At 50.8% G+C, this 12,822-nt stretch overlaps 1 protein-coding gene across 17 annotated transcripts in view; it reads right to left on the bottom strand.

The window, feature by feature from the left end:
• MYO18A (myosin XVIIIA) overlaps positions 1 to 12,822 on the bottom strand; it is a 94,371-nt gene that overhangs the window by 55,429 nt on the left and 26,120 nt on the right. For 2 of the 17 annotated variants that reach the window (XM_046675743.1, XM_046675746.1), the window contains exons 1-2: positions 7,059 to 7,138; positions 1,897 to 2,038 (exon numbers count right to left, since the gene is read on the bottom strand). The exons of 11 other annotated variants lie outside the window; for them this stretch is intronic. In XM_046675743.1, the coding sequence (XP_046531699.1) occupies positions 1,897 to 1,935 (39 nt within the window). In that variant the 5' untranslated portion in view covers positions 1,936 to 2,038; positions 7,059 to 7,138. Of the gene's footprint in view, positions 1 to 1,100; positions 1,172 to 1,896; positions 2,039 to 7,058; positions 7,150 to 12,822 lie in introns of those variants that run through there. 4 more of the 17 variants (XM_046675744.1, XM_046675745.1, XM_046675748.1 and 1 more) reach the window with 4 other exon arrangements.

Raw genomic sequence — 12,822 nt, 5'->3', positions numbered from 1 at the left:
TATCAGGCTGGCTCCGGGTGGCTTCTAGGTTCCGGACAATTTCCCTCAGCACAGAGATTGCTGAGCTCTGACTGGAGGCAGGAAGTAGGGCAGAGGCAGGGATTCGGGAGGCCAGATATCTTCCCAACCTCAGACCCACAAAACTGCCAACCACGCGGCTGAGGGAGGGAACCCCAAGCTTGGGGAGGGGTGTAGAGGAAGGAAAGAAGCCCCAGCTCTGGCTGCTCTGGCCAGGCGTTTGTGCTCGGCCCAGGAGCTAGCTGGCCTGAGCCAGAGGGGAGAAGCAGAGTCAGGGGCAAATGGCAGATACCATAACATAGCTGGAAAAAGGACAACGTGGATGCTCTGAGGGTTCTTTAGGTTCAGAGACTGGCTCAGAACAGACCCAGAGAGGCCAGGCCTCAAGTCGGGGAGTCTTCTCCTCTCCCCCTCACTAGAATCTCTCGCTCCAAAGGCTCAGACAGTCCTAGTGGATTCCATTTCTCTTCTTTCCCCAGCCACTTAGGACTATAGGAAAAAGACAGGTCTGTCACCAGCCCTCCCAATCCTCAGCCTGCCTTTCTCTCCCCACACAACGTGGGTAGGAGCACAGGACGGAGTCCTTGATTCCTAATGGAAAAGATCCTTAGAACCTTGTCCAGAATTATTTTAATTATCCACCTGGGGGACTCTCCATTTGTAACCAGGGTCCATGGCTAATTTGGAGCTCTAATTAGCAGTGCCTGGGGCCCTGACCAGCATGATGGCCACTGCAGTTTCAAAGCTGTATCTTGCCCATGGAGCTATTTTCAATGGGCTCAAGCTTCAAAGTTAGTTCACACTGCCGCGGACAGAGGGAAAATGGCAATTATTCATCAAAGTGGACTCTGTTACTTTAGAAATTGGGATTGGAGAAGAGAAAGGGAAGGGCCAGGCTGGTGGAGAGAGAATGAAGAGTGGCAGAGTCTAGGTCTGTGCCTGCTGCCCCCACCAATGCCCATCACTCCCCGCTCCCCTCACCCCACCCCCATGCCCCCAGGGATCACACCGTGCATTAGCTCCAGGGCACACAGGTTAGAAGGATGGCAAGTGTTCACAAACCACACAGAAACACTCATTACTGCACGCAGTGCTGTAAGCTCGGGCTCAGGGATGGCCCAGATTCCAAGTTCACTCCGCGTCCTTCACCAGCTCCAAATCTGTCCTCCCTCCAGTGGCTTGAGCTTGGGACCCCAAGCGTCTCACCCAGGTGGTGAGGCATTGGGGGAAACACTGGCTGCCCCCTGAAATGTCTGGGACACTAGGCCCAGCTCTGAGCTCAGCTCTGGATTTAGCCTGAGGCTGACTCACTGCCACCTCCCCTGCCCAAAGGGCTCTGTCTGCTGTAGGTCACTGCCCAGCAGGGGACCGTGCACAGCACAAAGGCATGCCCAGGTCTGCGGCCTGAATCACCCTCTGGACTCAGGCAGACAACTGGCCTGGCTCCTCACTCTTGGCTCCTTTTCCTCCTACCCACACAGCCCCCAGACTCAGGGAGACCCAGTGCCCAGGCCTCAGAGCCAAAGCCATTCCCAGCAGCCCCTCCATAGCAGTGCCCGTTCCCAGGGTTGAGTCAGAGCAGCAGCAGGGTGGGAAGAGTGTGGAGGGGTTAACTTGGAGGGGCACCAGTGGGACAAAAGGCAGCTCAGCTTACCAGAGGTGGAGCTAGGGGTGGGGTTGGAGGAGCATGACTCAGCGCAGGAGCCCATCCGGACACAAGGGTGAGTTCGCCCGTCATTCTCCCAGCCCCCAAATACACACACATGCCCCAATCCATCTCCAGCTTCCAAAGCTTCCTCTCTCACAAGCCAGCCTCCTGCCTGTACACACCATGCCAAGCACGTAGGAAAAGCATAAAGATTTTGAAATCCAACTTTCCTTTTGCTCCCAGAAGGCGAACCTTGATGAAAAGGCCATGGTGCCGAAAGTAACCTGCACCCTGGGTCAGAGGAGAAACGAGGGGCAGGGTCTCTCAGGGACTCGGAGTCTTCCTAAAGGCCAGGACCTGCTGGGATAAACACTGTGGAAAACAGGGGAAAGGAGGAATGGAGTGGAGGGAGAAGGATTACAAAGCTCAAAAGGTCAGAGAAAGAGGGAGGAATAAAATCATAGAGGAAAGCGAAGGCAAGGTGGGCTACAGAACGTAGAACTTCCTGCCCCTGGAAGCTGTGTGCCCTCGAATAAGTCACTCGACCTCTCTGGGCATCTCTGTAGAAATAGGGGATGGGCTAGTCTAGATAATAGATAGTCCTTTCTGGGTCTGGCACCCTAGGAGTCTGAGGGGGGAGAGGCACTCAAGCCCTTAACTCAGCGAACGAGAGTTGCAGGCCTGTGACCTGGCGGGGACTAAGGAAGCTGCTCCAAGACTCCGGCAACTTTGCTTCTCCCTGCAACACACCATTACCTGCTGGGGCAAGAGGCCCGGAGAGCTAGAAAGCTGCCCTGTGCAAGGGTTGGAAACTAGAGCTGGTCCTCTTGAAAATCGACGGGAGAATCTGCCTCAGCCCAGGGAGAGGCTTCATCCAAAAACTCAGTTTGATTCAGCAAAGTTTAAGAACTGGCTCATTTTTATTACCGCGTACAATGAATTAACAGGAAAAATTAGAGAATTTTTTTATTTTCAATGAGTTATTTTTAATTTGCTCTGTTGACTTTCTATTTTATTATCCAGTCCATATGCTAGAGATTTTAAGTTTGTGTAATTAACTCATTTGTTCTTTGAGCTCCTGCTCCACTTTTCCTGTGTCCAGGGAGGAGCTCATCTGCCCCAGGCTGTAAGGACACCAGGCCATTCCCATCCCTGCCTGCTCCTCTGTAACAGTTGTTCCTTATGAGCATCACTCTGAACACAAACGTGGGGCTCTCCCCAGAGGCTTTGGTGCAGAACTGCCTGGGTATTTCTCCTCTCTTCCTCATCATTGGATTTTAACTAAAATTTTCTTAGGATCAGGAATAACCTATCTTTATCCAATACAAAACAAGTAAGGAACTCAGCCCCAAAGATGGTGGCAGTGTCTCCGCTACAGTCACTCTCAGAGCTGGGAACCAATGGCTCTGTGGAGCCAGGGTGCTTGGGAGCTAAGGCCTCTCTTCCCTGACCTGTCCCCTCTCTAGAGAGTTCAGCCATGTCCAACAACATTAATTAGTGAATATGGAACACCCACAATGAGATGGGCCCTATAAAAGTATTTAACATATATTTTTGAATATAAATCTTACAGCAGCCTCATGACATGAGAATTATTATTATTCCCATTTTACTGATAAGGAAAAAAGACTCAGAAGGAGATTAAGTCACAAAGTTGCTAAGTGGTGGAGTTGGGATTTGAACCCAAGTCGCTCTGGCTGCAAGGCTGTGCTGCTCCCTCCGAGGCCCACCTTTTCTGCTGTGTTAGGCAGGGTCAGAGGGGCTGAATCGTCCTTAGTAGCCTACTCTGGTTAATCTTGTGTGTCAGGTTGAGGTGTCCTCAGTTAATCCTCACAACCACCCATGTTCTAGATAAGGAAATGGAGAGGGTGAGTACCCTGCTGAAGTCCCCACAGCCAGAAAGTGGCAGCATGAAATTCACAACCAAGATGGATCTTGGTGAGCTGTTGGTGTGTCTATAACGTTCACCAACTGTGATTTCCTCACAGGCAGGACTATTGTAGACTGTGGGCACTTGGTAAATGTTTGCTGCCTGACGGGGCTGCGACGGGGGTTCTTTGTGCAAACCTCTTATTCCCATCTGGTCTCTTCCCCCAGCCATAAACTGTGGAGACTAACACTAGCCCATCCTAATTCCCAGGGGTGTGAGAAAAACAAGGGAGGCATAATCTCTAAATTTAGCAACAATAAATAGATAGTAAACTCAATGCCACGGGGCTAAGGGGAGGGCAGGACATTCTGAAATTGCTTAGTAGCTTTGTTTTTTTTTAAGATTGGCCCTGAGCTAACATCTGTTGCCAATCTTCCTCTTTTTTTTTTTCTTCCTCAGAGCCCCAGTACCTAGTTGTAAGTCATTCTAGTTCCTCTATGTGGGACGCTGCCACAGCATGGCCTGACGAGCGGTGTATAGGTCTGCACCCAGGATCCAAACCAGCAATCCTCGGGCTGCCGAAGAGGGGCAAGCAAACTTAAGCACTGGGCCATAGGGCCGGCCCAGCTTAGTAGCTCTTTGTGGAATAACAATAGCCATAAAATGCATCATCCTCTGGCCTGGCCATTTCATCTTCAGGAATGTATAAGCAATGAGCTGACTTAAAGAAAAGAAGAGAAAGGAAAAAACCCACAAACCTATAAAAAGACTTTTAAGATGCTCTATATAATGGCCCCAAATTGGAAATAATCCAAATGCCTAGAGTTAGGGGGGATTAGGTAAATTGGGGTTCTTCGTACAATGCAGCTATGCTGCCATTCAAACTAACAAATAACTGGACAATGTAACCATTGTCCATGGAAACTTCCACCTAAAATGACATCAATCAAGAAATACTAGAAGCTAATGGTATGTAAACAGTGATCACAATAATCTTATAAATTATGGGGAATTAGACACAATAGAGACACTTGGTATTTATTTTGTTATGTATTTGTATCTTACTGCTTATTTCCAGTGTAAAGATGGCTAGTCAATAAAAAAGAAAAAGCAGAGAAGATAATAGGTAAAAGCATTTGTTCTCAAAGACGAGAAATCCAAGCAATGTGCTGAGGGACCCATTTATGCTCAGTCCCGGGGGCTGAGCCAGGCTGGGTTTTTACCCTCTGCAACATCAGTAAGGACCATCCACCCTTAACGTACCATGCTCTGTGCCCTCACGGGGGTGGGTGAGGGAAGAATTGGGGGCACAAATGCCACCAGGAGAATCATGGAATGCCCACCAGGCACCCTTCAGGCATGGAATGCCCAGCCTGGACAAATGCATCGAGGCACAAGTGTCCACAGCAGACGTCCACACACTGTGAGCCCCCAAGGGCAGCAGGTACCCTGAGAGAGAGTGCCTAGAAGAAGAGAAGCTCCCACCAGTGGCCAAGGGAACTTGGCACCTGTCCCCTCTGCCAATGCTCATGCACACTCTGGGCTTCTCAATCCAAGAAAAAAGAAGCATGGCATTCTCCTCTCTCTCCTTTCCCATTCTGAGGCACGGAGGGTAGCTCCCAGGTGACCCTCTCCCTGTCAGTCCCAACCAAGCACCAACTAATCTAATGATAGGGGAGGATGAAGGTGTAGGGAAGAAATAACAGTGATAATAGTAATAACAGTTAACCTTTACGGAGCAGATACTAAGTGCCAGGCACAGTGTGGAACCCTTTACAGGTATTACCTCATGTAATCCTCACAACAGCCCTCTGAAGTAGATACTAATATGATTCCTACTATACAAATAAGCAAAAGGAGGCTCAGAAATGACCTGCCCAAGGCCTCATAGCAGCAAGTAGCAAATTAGGACTCACATCCATGTCTGTCCTCCAGCAAGAACCTCCAAGGTTCATGTTAACGGATGGAAGCAAGCCCTGCCCCCACCTCCTTTGGTTCACCTTCACTGTTGTCCTTCCATGACATCACTGGCCAGAATAACAGCTTGGGTAGAAAGCAGAGGTTCCCATGGCTAACCTGCCCCTCCACCCATAACCCGAATAAGCTTTATACAGAGATGCTCGAGAAACTGGAGCTCTGCAGGCAGCGGCCTAAAGGCCCTGCTGTCAGCCCGAGGAAAAGGGGGAAAAGAGCTTGGCAGGGACCCCCTGGCCCCTTTGGTCCAGCCTCCAGAGAGAGCTGTCCCCTACCCAGGGCGGAACAGAAAGCAGCCAAAGCACCCGCAGTCGCTACTGGCTAGCCCGGAGGAAGCAGGTGCACTGGAATGGCTTCCTGCTGCCACTGCAGTTGCAGAAGGGCCTGGGTTCCTCCTCCAACGGCCGGACCTGCTGGAGGCCTTGCTTCCCTAGGGACGCTCCCTGCAGGCCACTGTGCCATCTGCCTGGCCATCATCGTACAGAGTCTTGACTCTGTGACCTGGTGCTGGTGGCCCGGGGCCCAGGGTGGGGTGGGGCGGGGTAGGAAGTCAGCTAGACCAGGAAGTACCCACTTCTTGGCAGGGGGTGAGGGGGGACACAGAAGTCTTGCAGGCCCCACCCTGGGCCTGACCACACACACCTCGGCACTGGTTTTGTGGTGGGGGTGGGGCAGTCCTTGGGCACAGAGAGATACAAATGCTCATGGGCGCATCTCAGGCTCCTAATGCACCTCCGCCCCAGGCCAGCCCACACATTCTGCCAACTGCTGACACAACCGAAAACCTTACCCTTGGTGGCTGGGAGGGGTGGCGTGGGGGGAACAGAATGGACTGGGAGGCAGCTATGTCTCTCCTCACTTGCTTTTTTAAGGAACTTACTCCTTGGAGTAATCTCTGCTAAAAGGGAGACCTACAGACAGTCAGGGCATCCCAGAGACGCCATCTGTGCCCCTTCCGAGTGTCAGATCCACAGAAAGGGAGGAGGCCGTGCTGGGTCCCCTCTTGGAGAGAGTGAAAGGGGGAATCCCTGACAACTCCAAGGACCACCCCTCCTGAGCCCCTCTCTTGTCTACCAAGAGGAAGGGGGCGGAGGACTATACTGGCGACATGAAGCAGGGGACAATCCTTCCAAAGGCCTGGGAGGTGCTGGGGTTCTGGGCTCCGGAAGAAAATAACGTTCCAAGGAATGAAGGCCTCAAGCACTAATGGTTTGTGGGGGAGGCATGTCACAGCCTGTGGGGAGGCTGACACAGTCCCAGGACAGTGAGGTTTAGAAGACAGTCACCCCCTCCAAAGCTCTCAAAGTCATGAGTCAGGCCCAGGAGGCCCTGCCCCTCGCCTCCGTGGGGCTGTGTGGCTGCCGGTGCTGGTAATTCCCTCCCCACCAAGAGGCTCAGAGACAAGCCCCAAGGCAGTCCTTCTCCAGCCCTCCCTACCTTCTTCAGTCACATCTGAGGAAACAAGAAAAAGGCCCCTCCTTTCCTAAATGAGGAAGCAGCATGAGGAGCCCGGGACATTTCCGGGGTGGGGGTCAGAGGGACACTCACCCGCATGGCCTGGCCTGGAGCAGCCCAGAGCAAGGAGTCTCCTCTCCGATGCTGCTCCGTTAGCAGCTCAAAATAGCACTGGCTGCAGCCCCGCCCCTGTGCCCCTCCCTCTCCCCAGGCCCCTCCCGTCGGGAGCTGCCAACCCTGGCCGAAGCCAGTCGGAGAGTGAGTGGCCTGGAGGACTGCGGGTACCAGGTATGCCGGGAGGGAGAGGGTGATACACTTGCGTGGAAGGGAAGGAGGAGGCTCTTAGAGCAAGGACATGGGTGGGGGGCAGGCAGTGCTGGAGGGTTAGGGGCAAGGGACAGGGAGGGTGGGACTTTCCTACTGACACACACCCGGGCACCCGGACAGCTGAGCTGATACGGCCCCTAAAAATAGCAGAGGAATTTGAGACCTGCAGCCCCCGGCCCCACAGGCCAGGATCGAGACAAGCACATGCGCATTCACGTACACACACACTCCCCAGCCCGCACGAACACTGAATCACAGCACAGCGCTCCTGAGAACACACAAATCATAGGCTCACCCCAGCCATCTAATTACTGCGGCAGAGGCCAAGTAACGTCACATCCAATATGACACACAGGGCCCACACTGTGCCCAAACAGCAGCCACACAGTCATTCTGTGAAGTCCAGCAAGAGCAGAGACCCAGACAATCAGTCTGAGGCCCACTGTTGCTGCCTCGTCATAACAAATACACTGGGGATAGGTATGGAATCAATTGCACTCTCTGCGTATACATGCCTCTGCCCCCACACAGCCAGTGACGGTGCAGGCACAGAGGGCGGGGTAGGTGGGAGGTGGTGAGTGGGCCTTGACTCTGCACACAGAGGAAATCGTGGGTGTCTGGCCAATGAGCAAGGCCTGCCGGTTCATAAAGAGAACCTCTGGCCCGACTCTTCAGTTAGCCCCACAGGATGCCCAGACCAGGGCTGGGGTACCCCCGAGAGGCTGAAACGGGAGCTGGGAGCAGGTAGGAAGGAGCCAAAAGACAGGTCTTTTGAAGCTGTCTCAGAAGCTGTCAGCTGTGCGGTAAAAAGGAAACAGGCGTTGCCTCCCTCTTCCTCTCCAGGGAAAAAAAAAGGGCGAGGGTGGGGGAGGTACGAGGAAGCCCTGGAGCAGAGGTGTCTCCTAACCAGTGCCCAACCAGGGTGGCTAGAGACCCCAGGCCTCTCACCCGGCCCGTCCTGTGAGCCCAGTGCGTCCAGTAAAGCGTATTGCTCTCTCTATGAAAGGGTTGGCAGGCACTGCCTGAGAGGACCAAAGCCCAGCTCTGCCTCCTACCTACCACTCACTGTACAAGCAAGGTTACACACACTGGCCATTAGGACACAGGGTTCATCCTCTGCTTTCTAGGGAGTAGGAAGTCTTCCTGGAGAGATCGTCTGGCCTTTCTGGAGTGCGTGCTGTGTCACAGACCTTCTCATCCCCATTGCTTTCTTGACACAATGGTGCCAACTTTGGCTGCACACTGAAATCTCCTGTGGGACTTTAAAAATACTGAAGCTTAGATCCCACCCCTTCCCCCTAGTTTCTGATTTAATTGGTCTTGGAGGGAGGCCTGGGCACTGGGATTTTTAAAAGCTCCGCCAGGTGATCCTTACAGGCTGCCAAGGCTGAGAGCAGCTCAACTGGAAGACCAGCATGAGGCCTAGTGCAGGGGTGCCCAGCTGATGAATGAATGAATGAGTGAATGAATGACTTAGCTGTGTGACTCAAAGGTCCCTCATCTGTAAAATGAGGATTATGCTGCACTGACTCTTTCATATGGTTAGTAAGAGATGGGTGCAATCTCAGTTAGTGAAAGGGCTTTGGTTCTCAAAGTGTGGTCCCCAGACCAGCAGCATCGGCATTACCTAGGAACTTGTTAGAAATGTAATTTCTAGGGCTCCACCGTGACCTACTGAATCAGAAACTCTGGAATATGGGGCCCAGCATTTGTGTTTTAACCGGTCCTCTGTGTGACTCTGAGAACCACTGCTTTAAAGGAATTACTTGTGGTGTGCCGTGGTTAAGTTAGTGAGAGCTCCAGAGCCAGCTGCCTGGGTCGGTCTCGGTTCTTCCATGCAGTAAACTATGCAACTTAACCCTGCACTTCGATGTCTTCCTCTGTAAAATGGGGAAAATAATCATGCCTGCCACAGAGGGTTACTGTAGGGGTTAAATGAATTAGTACTTGCAAAGCTCTAAGAACTTTTAGTGTCCAGTATGTAAGTTTTCAGTAAGTTTTAGCTATTATTATCCATCTGTGATTGCTGGGGGGAAAAAGAGGCATTATAAGCAAAATTTCCAAGTAACTGAAGCCTACTGCCTTTAAGGGACAAAATATTTTCTATTTTCAGTAATTTTCTAAATTCTATTACCATTTACAAACATCAAAATAACATTTTATTGGGGCCGGCCTGGTGGCACAGGAGTTAAGTTCGCACGTTCCACTTCTTGGCAGCCGGGGGTTTGCCAGTTCGGATCCCAGGTGAGGACATGGCACCGCTTGGCAAAAGCCATGCTGTGGTAGGCGTCCCATGTATAAAATAGAGGAAGATGGGCATGGATGTTAGCTCAGGGCCAGTCTTCCTCAGCAAAAAGAGGAAGATTGGCTGTAGTTAGCTCAGGGCTAATCTTCTTCTTCAAAAAAAAAACATTTTATAGACTCTAACTTTCTTAAGTAAAACACTCTAAACTCATCTCAAGCTGAGCTTCCCCTCTCAAACCCAATCGTTTCACTACATCCTGTACTGAAGGGCACACTGTCCCCACCATGATGACTCCTGACTTCACAGGCTAGTGCCTGCCCCACCAGTGCCCCCAGCCACTCTCAAAGGGCACCAGCCATCCCAGGCACTGCAGTCAACCTGCAGCCTTGCTCTACGCCCATGTTAGGAAGGCCAGACACCCTCTGTGTCTGTATATCTACATTTTAGTTCTTTTCTCCTCTACCCCTGTTGAGCCGTCAGCTGTCACTCTTCCTGTCAGTGTACCTGTCTCCAGCAGTCTCACTTCCTTCTAATATGCTGTTTCTGCCAAAGGCTAGTAAACCAGATAACCAAGCCTGATAGAACAGAGTCCAGAGTACAACAGAGGGATATCAGCAAAACTGCAGGCTCTCCTGTGAGTGAAGGGCCTGCGTTTTCACATGTTTACCTAGCATCCTCTATTCTGGCTGCTTGAGGGCCTTCTAGGCCTACCTGCCATTCAGCAGTGCTCTGGAAGATGACTTCTGGGTGACTGAGGTGGCGCTGTAGCTGCACAGTCTTGTTCTGAATTACTAGTAACCACGTGCCCAGCCGCTCCTCTGTCCTATTGGGATGACTAGATCCTGTCACTTCCGTCTCTGAGATGACTGGCATTACTGACGGAGATCTCTCAAAGCAGTTTCACCTCCTTTAGTGAGAAGGGCAGACCTCTTCATTCAGAGGAGACACCTGAGGCCCTGGCATCCCACTCAGCTTCACACACAACCACAACCAGTCCCTATGCTGCTCAAAGGTCGGTGCTGTCTCAGGGCCAGGTCCGTGTCTTCAATCAGCCTGACCTGTGGTGCTGGGGGCCATGGTCACTCCCACAGCCAGCCAGACCACCTCGAGGCCCCTCGGCCTGCCTCCAAGGACAGCCATAACCTGGCCCCTCCTCACACTTCCCCTTCACTTTTCTGTCTCCCTCTCCCCCTCCCCAGCCCACCAGGCTCTCACTCTCTCAGGCAGATCTTCTCACGGTCCCCTGACCTCATCACCACCAGAGCCTTTATGTATGAAGGCCTCTCCACCAGCCGCTGGACTTTGCTCCCCATCTCTCAAGGTCCATCTCAAGTCCCACTTCCATTATGAAACCTTCCCCCAAACCCAAGGCCCGCATGATAACCTAGTGCAAAGAGCATGGCCTCGCAGTCAGACACAGCTGGATCTGCATGCCAGCTCAACCTCTTTCTTGCTCTCTGATTTAAGGGAAACTCAACTTCTTAGGGTTTTTACTTTTTCGCCTTACAATAGTACACCTACCTTATGGGGCTGTCGTGAGAATTTAAAAAGATAGTAGGTACACTGTATCTGTACCAATGTACCAGGCGTGGTACATTGTAGGTAGTGATTAAATTATTATTAAAAACCACAGTACTCACTGTCTATACCTGAATATCACCACACACACGTGGTGGTTCTTGATTATACTCAGTGTGGTGCTGTTAGATACGGAGGACTCACATATTACACAGCATGTAAGGCAAAAACAGAATATGGTCAAATTTACTCTTAAAATTTCCTTAAATTGCTCATAAACTATAGTACACATGATTTTGTATATACTAATCTATATAATATACGTGCATGAAAGCATAATGTATACGGTCATGGACAACATAATAAAAATACACAAAATACAACGTTTACAATTTTAGACGACAGCAATATAGTTTCTTACACAACCATATAATTGAATTTATTGAAGTTTAATGTGCTATATGCCACAACTACACAGCATAAACTAACATTTTGGTGGTAAACTATTTGTGTTGTATGTTGAAGCCTTCTCTCCCCGGAGAACCAGGACATTTCCTACTTCTCTTGGATCCCACCCCACTCTCCAGCACTAGGCACACAGTAGGTGTTCAACAAATATCCATTGGACTTAACTAACTGACCTGCGATAAACGGGGTGGAACAGAATGGGGAACAAAGGGATATCCAGAAAGAGTAACAAGTAACTACTCTGCTCTCTGACGCTAGTGGCATGGGGCAGGTGAAAGGTCCCTGGCTCTGTTTCTGGCAACTGGCCAGGCACAGCAGCTAAGCAGAGCTGGGGGCAGGCTAGACGGTGGCTCTGAGGAGGAAAGGAAGTCATTCACTTCTTCAACTAGCAGCGACCAAGGTGAATACTGTGAGAAGCACAATGCCTGCTTCTTTTTTGGTCTCCTCCCCACTAGATTGTGAGCTTCTTGAGGCTAGTCTAGAGGGAGATATTTTGGAAAGCATTGAGACTGAGGTTCTAATTAACATCTTAACAAAAGAATACTCCTCTGACCTCATTTGTCTCTCTAGTTCCCCTTTAAATCAAAACTTTTTTTAAAAAAGGGGCTACAGGGGCCGGCCCAGTGGGCAGCAGTTAAATGCCCACGTTAGGCTTCAGCGGCCTGGGGTTCGCCGGTTTGGACCCTGGGTGCCCACATGGCACTGCTTGGCAAGCCATGTTGTGGTAGGCGTCCCACATATAAAGGAGAGGAAGATGGGCACGGATGTTAGCTCAGGGCCAGTCTTCCTCAGCAAAAAGAGGAGGATTGGTGGCAGATGTTAGTTCAGGGCTAATCTTCCTCCAAAAATAAAAAATAAAAAAGGGGCTATAAACACTGTCTCCATATACGGATAGTAATTGTACAGTGCTTGTCTAATTACTAATTTGCGATGTATAAAATGTCACTAACAGAACTCTTTAGGTAGGGAAGTTGCGGGAGTCTTGTTTTGAGTACTCAGCTCTTGGGCCTGGGGAGGGCCTGGAGCACCTATGCTTCCTGGGGTAGAAGGGCTCCCTATACCACGGTTACAGACGCATTCTCTAGAATGGCTACTGCAAAGGTTCCTCAGCACCACTGCCTTCCCTCCCTTGGGAAAGATTATCCTTTATTCCTTATTTTTCGGTGTGTAACAAATGTCTTCTCTGTTATGAGGTAACAGTGTTAGTAGACGGTGACTGGCATCCTTTAAGGCACGGAATTCTTTTTGAAATTTTACTGGGCATCGATGACCCGTGTACCCAAAGTGGAAGTGGACAGA

Source organism: Equus quagga, chromosome 11 (genome assembly GCF_021613505.1).
Source record: "Equus quagga isolate Etosha38 chromosome 11, UCLA_HA_Equagga_1.0, whole genome shotgun sequence".
Taxonomy (NCBI): domain Eukaryota; kingdom Metazoa; phylum Chordata; class Mammalia; order Perissodactyla; family Equidae; genus Equus; species Equus quagga.
This window is presented reverse-complemented; position numbering and strand designations above follow the sequence as displayed.